Source organism: Malaclemys terrapin, chromosome 2 (genome assembly GCF_027887155.1).
Source record: "Malaclemys terrapin pileata isolate rMalTer1 chromosome 2, rMalTer1.hap1, whole genome shotgun sequence".
NCBI classification, from domain to species: Eukaryota; Metazoa; Chordata; order Testudines; family Emydidae; genus Malaclemys; species Malaclemys terrapin.
Window position 1 is genome coordinate 80,998,970 of NC_071506.1, and position 19,752 is coordinate 81,018,721.

Consider the following 19,752-nt stretch of genomic DNA (forward strand, 5'->3'; position numbering starts at 1 on the left):
GGACCCTCCAAATGTAACTGTTGGGGATAATCAGATGCTAAGTACATGACAAAGAAAATTAAGAATGGGAAAATAAAACATGTGAAGCCAATGAATAAGGAAATTTCCTCCCCACCCAATGTCTTCTTCAAACATACTACCAAAAAAAAAAAGACTGACCAGTTTTATTCAGATTTTAAAAAACTTTTGAACTAAAAATACCAGTGCCAGCATGCCATTCACAAAAAACGATATTCTTTAACGTTATAATCTCATGAAATCCTTATTAAGAAAGTGTTGACATAGTAATGACATAACATAAAAACGACATAACAAAAACACAAAAATAAAAACTGCGACCTTGCTTGGAGAAGTAGAGGTTGGGATTGTCGAGAAGTTTCCTTCCCCCCCACCTGGAACAGCTGAATAAGAAAGTTTACTTGCTGACATATATGCTAGTCTTTATTCTGGCAAACCTTCCAGTATTCAGGCTTCCATTTGGAAAGTAATAGTCAAGACAAAGATTCACTGAATACACACTATAGACTGTTACAAGATGAGGTAACAACGAGATAGAAAATGCATGGAGACTACTTCAAAAGAAAGTTCTTGGGACATAGGTAAAGACTTCTCTTATCTCATAAGCACTCAACACCTGTGAGACTTTATGTTCTGTCACGCAGCACAGAAAGAGGGTTTATTTATTTATTTTTAAAGTGGTTGCTATTCATAAAGTCAATTAGACATCAGCAATTAGAACCCCTATAAAGTGTGCTTTAATCCTACTCCACACCCATCAGAAGGAATGAGGCTGCACAACAATGTGGCTCCTGTATGAACAGGTAGTCTGTTCAGCAAAGTATTTAAGATTGTAACATTGGCAACCTGAGCCGCCAACTGAAGAGGCAGTGCTCAAAAGGCCAAGTACTATGCTACAAGTAACACTATCTCCCCTCTCACCTGAATTCAGGAAGAACTAAACTGGTTACTTAAAAGGGTTTTTTTAAGTCAAATGACTACAATGAGAAGGCAGGAATCCAGTTTGTTACATTTATCTGAGAGTGTAGAATTACTAACGTTACTCATAATCTCTTCCTTTTTGTCTTTCAGGGTACCAGGAAGCTTTGACCGAACTAATTAATAGGACTATGCTTGTGTTTCCAAAAAAGTTTTATGTTTCCAGTATTCAACATATAGCAAACCAAATATTTGTCTAAAGTGGAAAAAAATCCTCAATTTAATCACAACAACTTAGTTTCTCCTTTCCAGACACCTTCTTGCGAAGCAGGTGGATGATTTGGTGCAGGGCATCTATTGCTGGGATGTTAGGCTTTAACTGTTTTAAGGCGTGCAATATGTAGGTGACGATGAATATTTATTAAAGCTCTTTATATGTTTTAAATCTATTTTTAAATCAACATTTAGGTTAATATAAATACACAACATTCAACATTTAAAATGTAATGTTATGAGACTTGTAACTAGGCTACATTATGCATATATGTAATATTTTTCATTAAGGATTGTGACTTATTTATACCTTAATGAATATTTCAATACAGTAGAGTTATCATAGCTACAGGAATTTCAGCATTTTAATTTCTTGACCTGTGTACTTAAGTTTTCAGTATTAACATTGCATTAGCATATGGCTTGGCATCTAACTCCACTGTCTGAGAAAAAAAATGAAATGGAAATAGTTAAGAGAAACCAGAAAAAAAGTTATAGCAGTTCATTCAAATGTATGCGGTTTTACATTCAAACAAATGTATTTGAACTAAAGTTCTTGGAATGTGAAATGCAGTTCTCTCTCTTATGGGACTAGTGTGTTCTGGGGCTTCCATCTGAGGGATTAGAGGCCGATTGGGTTATAATTGGCTGATTGGGCTATAATTATATTATGCAGATGCGTGTCCAGAAACAATTGTACTGAGACCACATGTGTCATATGGTGACAATTTCTGATCTTTACTAACATGGACTGTGTTTTAAACAGTGACCTAATAGGGAAAAGGTTCCAAATTCCATTATACATACAGTTTCCTCATAGCACCTTTTTCTTATCCTAAAAAGCCAAGCATTTTAAGTAACAGGATGTAATAGAAAGGAGTGTGGCCCACAATCTTCATCATTGTGGTAAATGCCTTCTCTCTTGCTTTCTCTCATATATTACAGTTACCTTTCCCACATGAGAAAACAGGTGATAGCTGAAAACCTTTTGAAGACTTCCATGTGTCTTATGTTATCTTAAAATGACGTATGGAAGACATTCAGTGTAAAGGTTTCAGAATGGTAGTCGTGGTAGTCTGTATCAGCAAAAACAACGAGAAATTCTTGTGGCACCTTAGAGATTAACAAATGTATTTGGGCATAAGCTTTTGTGGGCTAGAACCCACTTCATCAGATGCATGGAGTGGAAAAATACAGGAGCAGGTATAAACACAGGAAAAGATGTGATTTGCCTTACCAAGTGTGAGGTCAGTCTAACGAGACAATTCAATTGACAGCAGGATACCAAGGGAGGAAAAATAACTTTTGAAGTGGTAATGAGAGTGGCCCATTTCAGACAGTTGACAAGAAGGTGTGAGTAACAGTAGGGGGAAATCAGTATTGGGGCAATTAGGTTTAGGTTTTGTAATGACCAATCACTCCCAGTCTTTATTCAGGCCTAATCTGATGGTGTCCAGTTTGCAAATTAATTCCAGTTCTGCAGTTTCATTACCTATCACTTTACTATGTAATTTTAAAAGTTATATTTCTAATAATCTTTCATTATTCTACTGAAGTTGCTAAATTTTGCAGGACAAATTTTTGAAAATACTACTAAAGATATCAAAAATATCTTTTATGAAGCACCTAAGAAACAGAAAATTTACTCTGAATGGATGAGAGGATAAGTTAATGCTGAAGGTAAGGATATAATGCAGTAATGATGAGCATGAAGATATCAATTTCAATATCATTGTATTTACTTTTTCCATAGTCTTCAACCTACACATCTCCTATAAGGATCCTTCAATGCAAAAATGTGTTTTATTTTTCATGATCCTATCTGTCCTAAGACTCACATCTTCTTTATCACAGTTTCCTGTTTTTCTATGCGTGTAATGGAGAAGAACTGGATTATTTATTTTATTGTTCTACAAGAACCTCCTTCTGTTTGTTCAATGTGTTACAGGTATATTTGTTTCCTCTAGTATGCAGCTTCAGATTTAGTTTTAAAGGTTATGCTCAGATACCAAGTTGATGAGGGACAAATCCTACACCTACTTAGAGACTATTCATATCACGTATCTAATTTGTAATTAATATGTAAGTACTAATATCTGTAGAGGGATCTGGACTCTGGACAAATATTAGTATTAGATAATATCCTGTGTGAAGTAGGAAAGAATTAATTACCATAAACATTTCACAAATGGGAAACGGAGGCACAGATTTATTGACCGATTTTCAGAAGTATTGAGCACCACAAATTCCACTGAAGTCAATAGGAACTAAAGGTGCACAGCCCGTTTGATAATTAGGCTTTGCTCAAGGTCACACAGGAAGTTCATGGCAGAAACTACTAGCTATTTTGTCAGCAGAGAAGCAGCTTTTCAAAGGTGAATAAATTGTCCCGATAAAAAATGAAAAAGCCTCCATTTATCCTCTAAATCGAAAATACAGAAGCTGGAAAATTACATTTGTTAAAAAATAGCTGTTTTTCATTTAGTGTGATAAAGCACACAATGGAGAGTGCATACACATTTTTTTCTGCAACGTACTAAAAAAAATCCAACGTAACCAATTTAAAGCATTCTAAAAAAATTACAACTTTTATAAAATTTCAGGAGTTATAACTAATGTTAATTTGCAAATCCCTAGAAAGCAGAATTTGTAACAGAAATAACAGTCCTCTGATAGTCAGAACAAGCACACACAAAATACTTCACTTCTTGAGCAAACACTCCATTTCTCCTAAACATAACCATATGTAATATATTTTTTGCTGACATCTAGATTTGAAACTCATGAATCAATTTTAATTCTTATTTATAGACTTCAGAAACAAGCAAAGTCCAGGCAAGTCTGTGTTTGATGTGTCTTAAATATTCTCTTCTCCCTACCTTTTGAAAAAATTAACTAGCCTTCAGGCATGTCTTTGATGTTATCATGGAAGATCTAATTTTACCCAACACTGTGGGACACAGTACCAAAGGGCTAGGCATGAAAAAGTTTGCCTAGTGGCAAAATTACCGCCCAATACACATTTTAAAGAGAACATGCAAATGTATAAAAAACCCCAAACTTTAGAAATATGCACTGAATGTCCCAAATAACTACAGAAAGGGGCATTCAACACTACCCATAAGTCTTAGTTTTTTTGTTTTCCGGGTTCATGTTTAGACATGCCATGGATTGCCAAATCCCACTCTGATGCTCCAAAATATGATCTGCTGATGACATCACATCCACTACTGAAACCTGGCTGAAGATTGAATCAAATCAACCAGAGTAAAGACAATATTTTAAGAAATAAACACAATGTTGTAGTTTTTCAGGACATTCTATAAACTTATTTTATCTCGCAGGATACAAACTAAGATTTTTTTTTTAAAGTAACCAGAATGCAATTGGTTGGTAAATCTTTTTCTTTTAATTAATGTCAAATTAATTTCCTTTTAGCGAACAACAAATTAACAAATGTTTTTGACCATGTACACAAACCCTCAAGGTTCAACCTTGCAAGTTGCTGAGTGGAATCAAACATCCCACTGAAATTAGTGGGAGTTATGAGGGCAGCTGCATCTTATAAGATTGGGCCATTAGGTATTTGAAAACTAAGGACTGATCCTGCAATCAGGCCTCCATAGACAGATCCCTGTATGCGTTTTTAAATCAGTGAGACTCCACATAGGTGGAACCATCTGCCTACGAGGATCTAATTGCACGACTGGGGCCTACTTTAATTCCTAATAAGTCATCTGCTTCTCTTCCAAAGTGATTTGTATAGTCTTTAATGTAAAACAATGCATTTTTTGAAGTTCAGGACAAATGCTGTTCTAAATCAGTTCAAAAGAACTAATCATGCATTAACAACTATTCATGTGATTTATGGTTTGAGAGACCAGGTTTTAAGTTTGGACCACATATTTTTAGAAAGAGAAAAAACACACATGTGAATCGTTTAAAGAAATATGATAAAATATAAAAATTATATGCTGTGATAATTCCTCTCATTTTTTGATGTTTTTTAATTCTCCCCAATACTCAAGAATACAGATGTACAATGCCTTCTACGAGCCATAATCATGGTACAACCAGTAGCACAAAGGCTGAAAAATATAATGAAAGAATAAATAGCTTCTATTATAAATTGCATTGTGAATATTTAAAACTAGAGGCATTACCACTTGTCATTTTCTCAAGTCAGAACTACTAGTGTTAATATATATATATATACACAGTACATTGGTTTTATGTATCTGAAGAGGTAAGAAGGGAAATAAAAAAAAGGAGGAAACAAACATTGGGCTTGGTAACTTGTTTTTCCTTTAAAAATAGTGACTTTCAACTACGAAGCATTATTAGCAAAATAGCACTAAGTGCCTCCAAAGCAACTGTAACTGTCAGTTCAGGTTAAGTAACTTTACTTGGTAGATTTATGAGCTCATTTATAGAGTTTGATTGCTTAGGTTCCAACCCTGCAAGAATGTTCAGATTTTAAAGCCAAGAGAGACCACTGTGATCATCCAATCTGACCTCCTGCATAACACAAGCCATCGTACTAAGAGAAGTTTTGTACTGGCTCACCTGCAAGATTGGAGCCTTAGGGCTTGTCTATACTTACGCGCTGGTTTGGCAGCAGGCAATCGAACTTCTGGGTTCGATTTACCGCGTCTTGTCTGGACACAATAAATCAAACCCAGAAGTGCTCCCCATCGACTCCGGTAATCCTGCTCAGTGCGAGGAGTATGCGGAGTCAACGGGGGAGCCTGCCTGCCGCGTCTGGACCACGGTAAGTTCGAACTAAGGTACGTCGGCTTCAGCTACGTTATTCACGTAGCTGAAGTTGCGTACCTTAGTTCGAATTGGGGGGTTAGTGTAGACCAGGCCTTAGAGTTAACTTTTTTACTTCTAAAAACAAGCACAGCCGCTACAAATAGCCTCCTAATCTAACTGTAAACAAAGTTTCTTCATACTAACAGTTACCATTTTACAGGATAGCATAGCACAGGAAGGGACTTCTGGGTCATCAAGTCCAGTCCCCTGCTATCGCAGGCAACCCCTTCATATAATCCTGGTCATATATAAATCAAACTCCATCAACATACAGCATCAGTTGGAATAATTTACCTTGTACTTCTTTATCATGACATTCTTTTAGTTTGGACCACAGATCCTTGAAGATGTCACCAGTAGATTCAGTAGAGCTAGGGCTTCCACAACTTCCTCCAGAAGCATTCATTTTGTCTTTCCCAATGTAACTTTTTTCGCTTATCTTATCTATGGTACTTGTTCACTCTATCTTTTTTAGTTTTAAATTACATGGCTATGAAGTTTGTTTCTGAAGACAGCTGCATGCCTGTAATGACAGATTGACAACATTTACATTTGTATGTATCAGAGTATGACTTGCAGCCATGGATGAAATACAAAGCCCACTGCCTGTCATTGTCAAGTTGTGCTTATTTAATGACAATCATTCACCTTAAAAGCTTGTTAATTTCTAATTATCTTGCCGGAAGCTAAAAACTATTGTATAGTAAAAGCTGTTATTTAAAAAAAAAAAAGCTACCAAATTCAAATTAGACAACGGATTTTAAGGATCGTTCACTTTTTCCATGTTTGAAAACATTTTAATCTAATTCCTGATTACCAAAATTACATTATGATTCACACATTTTACAATTTGAAAATGCTTCAATACAATTTTGTAAAAGGGACCAACTGGGTAAAAAAAACCCACAGGGTGTGCACATGTATTTCTTTATGCATATAATTCTAGATACAGGCCAAGAATGCTCATTCCTAAAGGAGGAAATCAGATGAAGAGGAACACTAAGGTTTCCCCTGGTAGTTTTCCTCTAAATTCTGCCACCAGGATTGGGATTGTCTCATCACAGAAGAATAGGAGATTAGTCCCAGAACTTGCAGATCCCCCAAAATCCATGAGGATCTTGGGATCCATCAAAGTCACAGGGTCCTGTGTCTCTGCATTGAGTCAGATTCCTCTCAGACTCCAGCAATATGACTCAGATGGAGTCACACTGCAAGGAAATTCCCCACCTACTGCTGCTGCTCCTGCTGCCTTATGAGGGGTTCCACAGTGCAGAGGATCTCCTCCTCAGGTAATCTAAGAGGAAGCAAGGTGTTGTGGTGAGGGCACTGCATTGGAACTCAGATCTGGATTAATTCCTGGTGCTGACACAGATGTGTGACATTGGAAAAGCCATGCAATCTGTCCCTCAGTTGTGAAACTGTGGTTAATTATCTTTCCTCTCTCCCAGCCGCTTTACATTGTCAACTTTTGGGGTCAGGGACGGTTTCTTCTTATATGCTTGCATAGTACCTACTCACAATCGGTCCTGATCTTGGTTATTATTGTTCTGTAGTACAAATAATAAATAAGTACATGAATAATCCCCCAGCCCTTTTGAGTTATTCTTAAACAACCATTCTGACTGAGCATGCTGGAGACTGACTTTTAAGACCTGCAGTTGGAAGGGCTCCCTGAGTTTCTGAGGTAAAATGCTAAGTTTCTCCTCATACCCAGCAAGACCTAGGAGTAACCAAGCAGCTGTACTTCCTAACATACAAATCCATGAACTACCTAAACATATTTATTGAGGCTGCAACTTCTCTCACAAACAATAGGAATACCTGGCTCTAAGTCTTTGTTCTATCACATACTTCCTGTATGACTTTGGGCAAGCCACTTAACCTCTCTGTGCCTCACTTCCCCATCACTAAAACTGGATATTAGTACTTCTTTATCTTACAGCAGTGTTTGAGGATAAATACATATAAAAGAGACTATGTGGAGGCTCAAAATGCCCACCTTACAGAAAACAGACATCAGACAGCCCCAAATATGCTTGAATCTGCTTTGGCTCTTGGAGATTGAATTATGTGACTTATTGCACTGGCTATAAGTTTCAAGTTAGCGAAGGTTCTCATATTAAACATAACTCAACAGAAAACAAGTTACCTTTTGGAATTAGGGATAACTACTGGTCACCAACTGAAGTCGTGATAGAGGTCTCCATACATCTTCACAGCTGAAATGCGTCACTTTGAGCCATCATACAATGCTTCTTTGTGGAACCCATTGCCTAATAACATTAGGAATGTCTTTTAGACATTTGTTTTCATTAGCTTTTAAATAGAGCTGCCTGAGAAATCACCTCTCTCTCTATGAGCAGTCAGGACAGTGGAGATCAGATGATGCGCCCTTGCTTACAGACTTAGATTTGAACATCTAGGGTCTGTCATTTTCAGTCGGAGGGCATGTGATTCTACAATTTTCTTCCACTTTTGGGGATTGTCTCTAAGGTTTTCCGCCACAAGTTTCCCACAAAATTTATGTTCAGTGGTACATAATGCTGAAATTAAAAGAAAAAAAAGTAGTGGAATTGTCCTAAGCTCCATCAGCTTTGTGACCCCAAAATGAGATGCCACTCATGGCAAATGTTCAACACATGATCATGCATACTCTGCTTACTCTCCTGCCTCTAGCAGTCAGTCTTCAGAAATATTCCTGGACAAGGCAGGGCAGCTGCATAAGCACAATGGGCACATGATAAAAATGAACAAAGCTGAGTCTGGATATTAAGAACTGATTCTAAAACAGCCTTCATGGCTCTGAAAAAGAGTTTGAAACACTGAACTGAAGGTATATGAATGCATGACTGCCTCCCAGCAGAGGGAGGAGCAGAAGGAGAAAGCTGCCTGATGCCACCCACTGCTCTAAAGAAGAAAAGGCCTGCTGCTTGGGGTAGGCTTGGATGCCCCACTGTGTTTGCAGAATTGGCTCCCTGAACCTCGCATGTGGTTGGGTTCCAACCCTTTCCTCTAGCCCATTGGCTTTATAGCTCAAATTGGGATAATACCAATGCTTTTTCTTCCCTAAACACTATCCATTTTGGTATCAAAATGAGAGGTCTTTCCCAGTACACTGCGCAGGATTTTGTAAGATACTGTCCATCTCTTCTTACATGTTTTCATCAACAGTAGCAGCTACTAGATAGACAATTTAATTACTGTAACTAAGTGTCTGTGTTAACACTTCATTGTGTGTTAACACTTCATTCCTTCACTCAGCTGTATTGGTGCTGCTCTCTAGCTGTTACCAACTTTGGGTGCACTAGCTTAAGAAAGGTTTCAGAGTAGCAGCCGTGTTAGTCTGTATCCGCCAAAAGAAGAACAGGAGTACTTGTGGCACCTTAGAGACTAACAAATTTATTAGAGCATAAGCTTTCGTGGACTACAGCCCACTTCTTCTGATGCATATAGAATGGAACATATATTGAGGAGATATATATACACACACATACAGAGAGCATAAACAGGTGGGAGTTGTCTTACCAACCCTGAGAGGCCAGCTCTTGCAGCCAGTAACATTCAGAACACCATGATACTGTTGACACTCCAGACAACTATTAAAAGTGCAGGCAGCCACACAAAAAATTGCCTATACAAGGACTCCCAGAAGTAGATACTTTTGCAGAAAAAACCCTGGAATAAACACAGCCTTAGTCTGAGTGCATCCGCTTTAAGGCCACAGGCAAGTTTAGAGCCACCAAAGCTGCCCAGAGAGGATGCATCACTTCTTCTCCAGGCTGAGAGAAGTGGGTCTTTCACAGGAGCCCAAAAGGGACAGTTGTGTTTGCAGCCCGATTTCATCTTCACTTCCTTTCAGTGACTGTCACGGTCAGTAACAAACTAGCAGAACAACGGTCTGAGCGGGCGGAGGCAGGATTGCAGAGTTACAGTGGGGCGGGGGCATTGCGGGGCAGGGTTTGCGAGCAGTGGGCATGGGGCAGTATCGAGGGGCTGGGGCTGATTCAGGGACCCCAGGGAGATATTTTGAGCTGGCTGTTGGGGGGAGTGTGTTCTTGTAGAGCGGGGCTGGGGAGCCCAGGGTGGCACCTGGGGGCGGTTGTTCGGGGGCCGGCACAGAGGGGCTGTTTCTGGGAAGGGGCCGCCCAGGCCCCGCCTCTCCGCGAGTCTCCCCCAAACCCACTGGCCGCGCGGCCGGGCTGCCCCGCCCGGGTCCCGGCGGCGGCGGCCTCGGGGCGGGCGAGACGCCCTGGCAGCGACACGGTGCCGGGAGCTGCGCGGCTCGCGCTACCAGAGAGGGACGGGGACCGTTACCTGGCGGGGGCTGGTTGGGCTCCGGCGACTCGGCGCACACGGCGGGAAAGAGAAACGCGGGCGGAGCAAAGCGCTGCTCTGCGCCCCCTGCCGGGCGCCTCAGGCGCTGCCCCTGGCCGGAGACTTCTCGCGAGACTCCCCTGCACTCTCGCGAGAATCCCTGGCCCAGGGGGGTGTGGGGATTGATAATTAGTGATACGCTGAGGAGCGGCGTTACGCGCGTGTGCCGCGGGGCAGGCAGCCGTAGGGCAAAAAGCAGAACTTCCTTGCCCCAGCCCGTCATCATGGGGTGCCATAGCCTGCAACTGAGTGGTGGGGTCTTGGCACCGGCCTGGAGGGCGCCGCTCATGTTCCCCACAACCTACTTGTTAGAAAGTCCCGGGTCCCAGAGCGCCCCACGCCGGCTCCCAGCTCCGGGGCCCTGTCCCAGAGCGCCCCGCTCCGGCTCCCATCCCCAGAGCGCCCCACGCCGGCTCCCAGCTCCGGGTCCCAGTTCCAGAGCGCCCCGCTCCGGCTCCCATCCCCAGAGCGCCCCACGCCGGCTCCCAGCTCCGGGTCCCAGTTCCAGAGCGCCCCGCTCCGGCTCCCATCCCCAGAGCGCCCCACGCCGGCTCCCAGCTCCGGGTCCCAGTTCCAGAGCGCCCCGCTCCGGCTCCCATCCCCAGAGCGCCCCACGCCGGCTCCCAGCTCCGGGTCCCTGTCCCAGAGCGCCCCACGCGGGCTGTGGATTTCCCCCTGGGTTTGTGAGATCCCCACGTGAGGGGCTCTGCATTCCAGCCCCGCGGGCTTAAAGGAAAACACCATATAGCGAGAGAAGAATCAAGGAGCTGGCGGCGCGGGAACCATCATGAAACCGCAGAACAGGAGCCAGCGCCAAGCTCATGACAGCGCTGAGTGCTGCACGTCTAAATCCATCCCGGTGGGGAAATGAGGGTGCAGTTTGGGAACCTAACCTTAATTGAAAAATGTAATCCACGAGAAAAGGCCCTACCTGAAAAGGGAACAAATTCACCCCGGTGGTATCCAACATCAAAGGCCCCAAGCTTTGGAATTCCCTTCGGCTGCTAGAGCCTTAATCTGTTTCTCATCGGGTCATGGTGCAAAATCCATCTTTTCCACAGAGTTTTGGGGAGGGAAGGGTGCATTGAGGGCTGGGATCTGTATAATGAGGGTTGAGAGCTGTGGTTGGAGAGTATTTTTTCTTTTCCTTCCTGGTTTTGGGGAGGCTGCTGTATTTATGTTTGGTATAGCAGAAGTGCCTAGAGCCCAGGAAAGGTACATGCTTATGTTTTATATAAGGGTATAAACATGTAGGGCCAGATTCTCTTTGTAAACTCTACTGAAGTCTGTTCTACTTATTAACCTCTATTGAGGAGCTAGCCCATAGAACATCTTCACCCAAACTACAGAGAAACACTTATTGAGCCCAAACCTGTTCTCTGCAGGAAAGCAAAACTAAGGGACTTTAATTTGGAAGTTTACGTATGTATAAACTGAAGGATCAGATTCAACTTTCTGCTAACTATATTCTTCCTTTTCAGTGCTCCATTGTACACACACAAAAACATCAAGAATGTTGTAGATATGGCATAGTTATGAGCTTGGAAGACATGCCCTTGCTTGGCTATGGGCCAGTCCTACAAACACATGCTATTTTACTCACATTAGTACATGAGTTATATGTTTTAATGTTTACCATATCAGGTCTTACTTGCTATTTCACCGTCCCCTTGTTAGATTATTCAGTTAGTCACGTACTTGAATGCTTAAGTCACTAGAACAGTGATACTGAGACCTCAGTTGTTCTGGAACCAAATTAGCCATCAACATTACCCAAAAGAGCCATAGGAGTGTGAATTCATTGTTTCTCTTACTATAGTACTATGTATTCATAATTAAACAGTATGATGCAGGGAAAATTTTATATTTATATAAATTTTATATATATATAAAATACAGCAAAATGATTGAACAAGTATTTTATCAACTACAATGAGTTAATAACATAGTAAAAGCATCTTGATTGGTTAATAACTTCACCAATAACTGTTTTATTGTCATGTGCTGCAAAGAGCTGCAGGAGATACATTAAAGAACCACTTGCAGCTCAGGAGTCTCAGTCTGAGTATCACTGCACTAGAAAGTAAAGATAGAAATAAACTGTTTCTAAATCACAACTAGATCTAAAATATAAAGAAAAGCTTTCTGAAATATGGTCAGATTAGAATCAAAGCAGACTTGTGCATACACTTTATGTTGAAGATTTTACAAATCTCAGTTAGGTACATACCTATAACTAACAAGGGCTTTGAAAATCTTTTTAGCCCATTTTCCTTCTCACTCCTCAATATTGTGTGTTTAATCACTTTTTTAACAAAAATAAACTTGACTTTAGCACATCAGCTAAAGCAGAAGTGCAGTTAGTTACTGTAGAGATTTTTGTGACTTCTGTGTCATCTGAAAACCTAAAATATGCTCCTACATTTTTCTTTTGAAGCCTTCAAGCTTTGAGAGTTCAGGACTAGGAAGACTTGGCTTGCAGCTTCCTCACCCTAAGTTGCTAGGTCAGTAATGCTACCATGAATCAAACTCATGTTTTGGTCTATAAAGCTGCTCTAGGAGAGATTATACACATCACCATGCTTGGACTCAGATTTCTTAGGAGTTAGCTGCTTAGTAAAATTAATTATGTCTTGGTTCTCCTAAGCATGAGAAAACAACTTTTTTCTCACAGGTAGTCAGGTTTCAATGCATCTCAAAGTTTGTGGAAATAGGACACTCCTAGTATATTTGCACAAAACCCTACATCTTAGGACATAAGAATGGCCATATTGGGTCAGACCAAAGGTCCATCCAGCCCAGTATCCTGTCTACCAACAGTGACCAATGCCAGGTGTCCCAGAGGGAGTGAACCTAACAGGTAATGATCAAGTGATTTCTCTCCTGCCATCCATCTCCACCCTCTGACAAACAGAGGCTAGGAACACCATTCCTTACCCATCCTGGCTAATAGCCATTAATCTTATAGTTCAGTTACAGAGTGTGAGCTGTAAAGTTCATCAAAATTAATTCTGAATTGTAATTTTACTTCCAAATATGTATTTTTAGCTAATGAGCTAATACTGCAATGAGGAATCTAGGTGGTCCAGTAGAAGATTTAAAAATATAAATAAAATAAATTGATCTGCTAAGTTTATGATGAGAAGTATGATATGGTGGTATGCAAAAAGCATTGCAATACACACAGAACAAATCACTACTTTATTAGTATCGGTAATTACAAACACTTCGGCAATTGTTTTCCCTATAAACTGCATGATCCCAATTCTGTCATTGGTTTTTAAGGCAATGTAACTCCACTGACTTCGTTGGGGTTACTCCTAATTTAAACTGCAGTAATTAATACTAGTATAAGTATAATAGTGTTTGAAAATCATATTACAGTGAACTTTTCCTCTTGTACCTACTTTCCACTAAGGAAACAACAAAGAGTCTGGTGGCACCTTAAAGACTAACAGATTTATTTGGGCATAAGCTTTCGTGAGTAAAAACCTCACTTCTTCGGATGCAAGTGAGGTTTTTACTCACGAAAGCTTATGCCCAAATAAATCTGTTAGTCTTTAAGGTGCCACCAGACTCTTTGTTGTTTTTGTAGATACAGACTAACACGGCTACCCCCTGATACTTTCCACTAAGGAGTCATTTATTTGAATTTCTGCAGAAAAACCTGACTCATGGTGACAAACTTGGCCACAACTTACTGAGTTACCTGACTAATTAAATGTACTAATGAAAAGTATGCTCTTCCACATTCATTACACTAGATATTTAAGTTTACTAATTGAACTGGAACACCATATCATTCATTTAACAGGAGTAAATATCCACACCTATACAATAAAACTGTGGGAAAAGACTGGCATTGTTGCTGAACAAATTCAAAAGTTTCTGTGGACTCATGGCTCATGGCCAGATTTCAAAGGAACCCTTTACCTGACTCATTAACCTTGGTGTTAGAATACTTATCTAAAAACAACTCTGAAACAGGAGGTGGAGTCTGGTTAAATCAATGTAAGGGTTGCTGTTAGTATGGATTGTTAGTTATCAATTATAGGTTAATATTAACGTCCTTGTTACTGGGTGACCTGGATTATTTACCAGTAATTTTGTCAAGCTATTGATTGAATTACTATTATTGCAGTGCTCCCAGAAGAACAGATAATGAAAAGCCTGTTATTGCACCAGTAGCTTAGGTGCTGCATCAATGTATAGTAGGCATTCTTAGAACATTAAGTGATCCTATAGATCATATACATGGGTGCAATAGGGCTAGGGCAGATAAGCAGGTAACTCAGAATTCTGTGCTTTTATTAGCTTAATTTAGATGCAAAGATTAAAAACAATGTTGAGTTACATATCTTAAAAATCACCTAGAAAATCTACATTTGAATGTTATTTTGCCCTATTATCAAAAGGATGAGGAAAACGCTTCCTTTTTACTCTAAAACACGTGTGTATGCATTTTAGAGCTACTGGCTCAACCGCTCTAGCAGGTGAAATCCCCTATTTATCCACATAACAAGTAAAGTACATTTCTCCCCACTGCATGCCCAGTGTGTTTATGACCTCTCTGAACTCTGGAAGATCCACCTCCCGGGTAAATGTGTAGTTCATTCTCCAAGCCCATTAATTCTTCGGTCTGTCTGTTAAGACAGCCAATAAGGATGTCAGTTAGCCTTAGTTGTAATGGTGCTTTTGTAACTAGGTCTTTTGCCACAGAGCACTGGACTAAGATCACCAAACCACCAAGAGATGGAAACACTAGATGACATTTGAACAAACAGACTAGAAACTGGCAATTCCCCGAACCACCCATCCCCTCTGCTGGGGAGCAGATAGAGTTTGCTACAGCTCTGTGGTGCTGAAAACAGTTACTCCTGGTGGGAGGACTAACTCCACCAACACTTGATTCTAGTTCTACTCAGAGGAACATGCCTTAAACCAGCTTCCCCAACCACTTTTGAAGCCAAGTCAGCATCAATTCTTCTCTTCTAGCACAGTGGACAAACATGGAGAGAGAGAAGGCTGAATGGGCTCCCTCTCCAGATTGCTTAGGGTTATCATCATGCCAGTTTAAGGAACATGAGCCATAGGACTATGATACTAGCTCTGATAGCTAGCATCACAGTCCTATAGTTAGATAGCACCCAGTACTGCACATACTGACTACCAATTGTAGAGCTTATTACAGTTATTTCAATGGGACTACTTAAGGTAGTAATAACTACACTTGCTAGAAGGACCAGCTCCATAGTTACTTCCAAAACAAAGGGCAAGTTGACACTACCTCACTTCAGCTGTGCCGCTGTAGTGCATCTGGTGAAGACATGCTATGCCAACGGGAGAGTGCTCTCTCGTCAGCATAATTACTCCACCTCCGCGAGAGGCGGGAGCTATGTCGGAGGGGGAGCATCTCCTGCTGACATAGCATGGTATGAACCCTGTTTTAGGTCGATGTAACTTACATCGCTCAGGGAGGTGTCGTTTTCACACCCATGAGCGGTGTAAGTTGCATCGACTTAAGCAGTAGGGTAGATCAGCCCTTTAAAAAAATTCTTTTTCCCTACCAGGTTGATCCTCTTCATTTATTACACAGTTATTAATCCTCTGTCTTACCACTGGAGCTTAACTTGGAATATTTGGCAAGCGTGCCTAGTAACAGATTTGGGAATAGTGTATGTTAATATCAGTGACAGATCAGAGAGAGGAACCAAAAGTGCAAAATATCTTATTGTGTAGCTGTTTTAATGGCAGATTTGATTTACTCCAGCTTTGCAAAATCATCATGAACATTTACCATCATCCTTTACTGTGATGAATGAAGGGACTTTAACAGAAAAACAAACACCCCCCCCCCCCATGTAATACTTACCTGTCCACCCCACACCCCACCCCCGAAAAACCCAAACCAAACAAACAAAAAAGTCACTCTGGGTGAGTGGGCAAGTAGTATTTGAAAGTCTGATTTATATAGTTGGAATTTTAAAAATGTACTGTGTACCAGTCCCCTAGATTTAGAAAACGAAGGGCTACTGGAGTAATTTATAGTCTACAACGTGTCCCCTGCCAGACTATAGAGTATATTATAAAATAGAGCAAACTCTGGACTTACACTGCTTGACAATATCCCTTTCAATATAGCAGGGCTGCAGGCATATACAAGTAATACACTGCTATGATAAGAACACAATAATAATTATAATACTTTAAACTTCTGTTGTGGTGGTCATCTAAGGATCTGAAAATGCTTGGGAGATTTTAGTTAATTAAGCCTTGGAACAACCCTGGAAAGTATTATCACCTTTATTTAACAGATGGGGAACTTAAACACAAAGAAACAAAGGCTAGATCCTGACGGTAATGTAAGTTGAGCATGCTCAGTACTACACAAAAGGCACTCAGCCCTTCACAAGCTTGGGCCCTGACTTGTCCAAAGTGGCACAAGCAAGCCACTGTCAAAGTTGGAGGCCCAGGAGTCTTAACTCTTATTCCCTCTCTCTCTGATTTTGGTTTGTCTATAGCACCCATCACCATGGTGTGTGTCTACTAGAAAACAATGCCATGTAATTCCCATAAATTAGAATACTGGGTCAAACGCATTTGATCTACCTGTCTGTATACACAAATGCACTTTTCCCAATACTGATACAGGAAACATTTTTGTGAATGAAACTTACCATCTGACACAATAGGTATAATATTTATATTTCCTTTTTTTGGAAAAAAATATTCTTTAAAATATGTAGATTGTTAATATTTTACAATTTTCAGCAGGACAATTTTCAGCAGGACAATCACAGATTTTAGGCCCTAAAAATGAACCAATTTTTCTGAACTGTATTCTTAGTCTCCATGAGAGTGAAAACCCTTTCCTTTTGTTCTTTTCCTTTTCCCCACACTTTGAAGAAAACATCTTGTTTTATCAAGAAGACACAGTGCTGCCAATGAGAAGGTCAGTTCAGCCCGTCATTCACAGCATTTTTATGATGTTCAGGAGGCCTATTTACTGGCATTCTATCAGAGAGTAATAAAGATAACTGTTCACTTTTACATCAACGTGGAATGCCAATATAGTAAGTACTCACTGGGATGAGACTTCCTGTTGTGAGGTTATCTTAAATTCTCCTATACTCTGTATAGATCATCATTCCCACAAGCTGCTCTAAAACATAACCCACTAGGTACAGAATGTTTCTCTACATCTCACAGAAGACCTGTAATTATTTTCTCTAAAGATACACTTTAAGCTTCCTGGGGAGAGGGAAGTGGTTATTGGATTGTTTTCAAAAGTATAGTTACATAGATGACAGGAAGATTCACATTTACTTCAGCTTAAGAGTTATTTGTTCTAACAGGCATGATAAAACCTGTCTTCATTCCTTTCTATTCAGCTCAAGTACTTCTGAGTGCCAGTAGTTAATCAGTTACCAAATTCCATAGCCTTTGTTTTCTATACTATTTTATTCTTATTTGACACTGTACCTGTGAATATATTTAGATTCTAGACACTCACAATTTTCAGGGCTGTATGGATCTGGGGTTCTGATTTGGGCTTTATTCATATTGCAACTGTGAATTACGTATTACACATCAAAACATATTTAAAATAAGTTTCTTACATCTAGGAAACAGCAGGCTTCTTAACATTGACCATTAAGTCAATTATGGTTATGCTAACTCAAGGTTTGTGAATTAACTTACTCCATAAAACTGAATATTTTTTTAAAAGTTGGTCTAAGAAGAAATATAACAGTAGTAGCACTTTGTGCTTGTATAGCACTTTACTTTGCCATAACAGCCCCGAGTTAGATATTATCACATTTACAAATAAGAAAACGAAGGCAGAGAAGTTAAGAGACTTTCCCAAGTTCACCCACCAAGTCAATGGCAGAGCCTAGACTAGAATTCAGGAGTACCCATCTCCCACTCCTGTGCTTAGTCTAGTAGATTATGCTCCCCATTGAATATTATTATAGACAGAATAGCTGATGTTCAGCTAGATACAGAAGTGCCAAAAATTATACTTTCAAAAATGATGTCATCAACAGCCACAGAAGCTGGAATTAATGTTATTTAATAAATAGATACATTAAAGAAACAGCAACTCTACATCTTTAAGTATGGAAACATTGATTTTCTAAGGTAGGTTTCTTAAACAAGTTCAACATTTAAAGAAAGATTTTTAAAACTCACCCTTTTGTTTTAAGTGTGAAAAGTTCTGTTCTCGATAAGGGATGATGAATATTTCCTGCTGATTTTCTCTCAAGCTATAAACCACAGGCATAAATGAAATGAGGAAGCTGCTGTGGACCACACTAGAGAATGCTGAGAAGAGATCTGCTGCACCTAAGATACATACAATGTGCAATGGATAACCTAATATGCCTTTCATTTAACTGGCTGGGCAGGTTTCTACATTCTGTAGAACATGGAATCATACCAGAATTTGTTGGCATAACAGGCCTGTCAAACCGGTTCCTCAGCAGACCAGGAACCTGTCCAACCAGTCTGCATCAAAGGGCAGCCCAACATGCTGCAGCTCAACTCAGTTCAGCTAGGCTTTGTACATGGTGAATCATTCATGCCTCCATCAACTCCCAACTTACTACTTTGATAGAATGATGTAGCCTCCAGCAAAATAATTTACCAAGGGGTGGGGAAATGATATATCTGTGTCACATACAGCAAGATCCTATTGTAAATTCTCCTTCATTACATATGTAGATGCACTAGTCTAAAAGGTTTGCCTTTCACTGGCATCAGCACAGAGAAACAGGGAAAAAAACCATTTATTTTAAAGCAAAAGTAACACAGGCTAATTGTAATTAAATGACAGTAAATTTTTAGCACAAACAAGATGCTAAGGTCAAATCCTGCCCTACTCTCCCCCTTCATGAGTTCTACCCTGTGTACTGGAACCAAAGTAGTTCCTTTGCACATGGGAGGACAGGATGCTCAGAGCCTGCACAGGGGTCTGGGAAGCTGTGTCTGCTGGGTTTCTTCTGCCTCACTGCAGGTTTTTTTTTTTTTTTTTTTGGAGGTGAGGCAGGTCAGAGGAGGTGCAAGGTATGGGCAGTGTGTCCACAACTATCCAGAACTACTTGCCAAACACAACCCTCCTCCCATATAGGGGGCACAGACTCTGGCAGTGGTACTGTAGCTCATGGGCTGTTGCACTGCTGCCAGGCACTTCATGGCCTGGGACCAAGGATCTTTGGGGAATTGCCCCGAGCACGTCATATTTATTCAAGCTGCAGGCGGGAACCAGGATTTTCCTCAACAGAATCTTGTCCTTATAAACTTGTATTTTCTTCCCTGTAAGAACGTGGGTCATAGTTTTCAAATCTGGTGGCA

The 19,752-nt window shown here is 40.3% G+C and overlaps 1 protein-coding gene across 5 annotated transcripts in view; it reads right to left on the reverse strand.

The window, feature by feature from the left end:
* Positions 1 to 18,733, reverse strand: part of RBBP8 (RB binding protein 8, endonuclease) — a 72,440-nt gene extending 53,707 nt beyond the window's left edge. The window contains exons 1-3 of one of the 5 annotated variants that reach the window (XM_054018272.1): positions 18,592 to 18,733; positions 8,174 to 8,297; positions 6,319 to 6,547 (exon numbers count right to left, since the gene is read on the reverse strand). In XM_054018272.1, coding sequence (XP_053874247.1) covers positions 6,319 to 6,430 — 112 coding nt within the window. In that variant the 5' untranslated portion in view covers positions 6,431 to 6,547; positions 8,174 to 8,297; positions 18,592 to 18,733. Of the gene's footprint in view, positions 1 to 6,318; positions 6,548 to 8,173; positions 8,298 to 9,549; positions 9,571 to 10,338; positions 10,422 to 11,329; positions 11,351 to 18,591 lie in introns of those variants that run through there. The other 4 variants (XM_054018274.1, XM_054018271.1, XM_054018273.1 and 1 more) reach the window with 4 other exon arrangements.
* Positions 18,734 to 19,752: the final 1,019 nt, after the last annotated feature.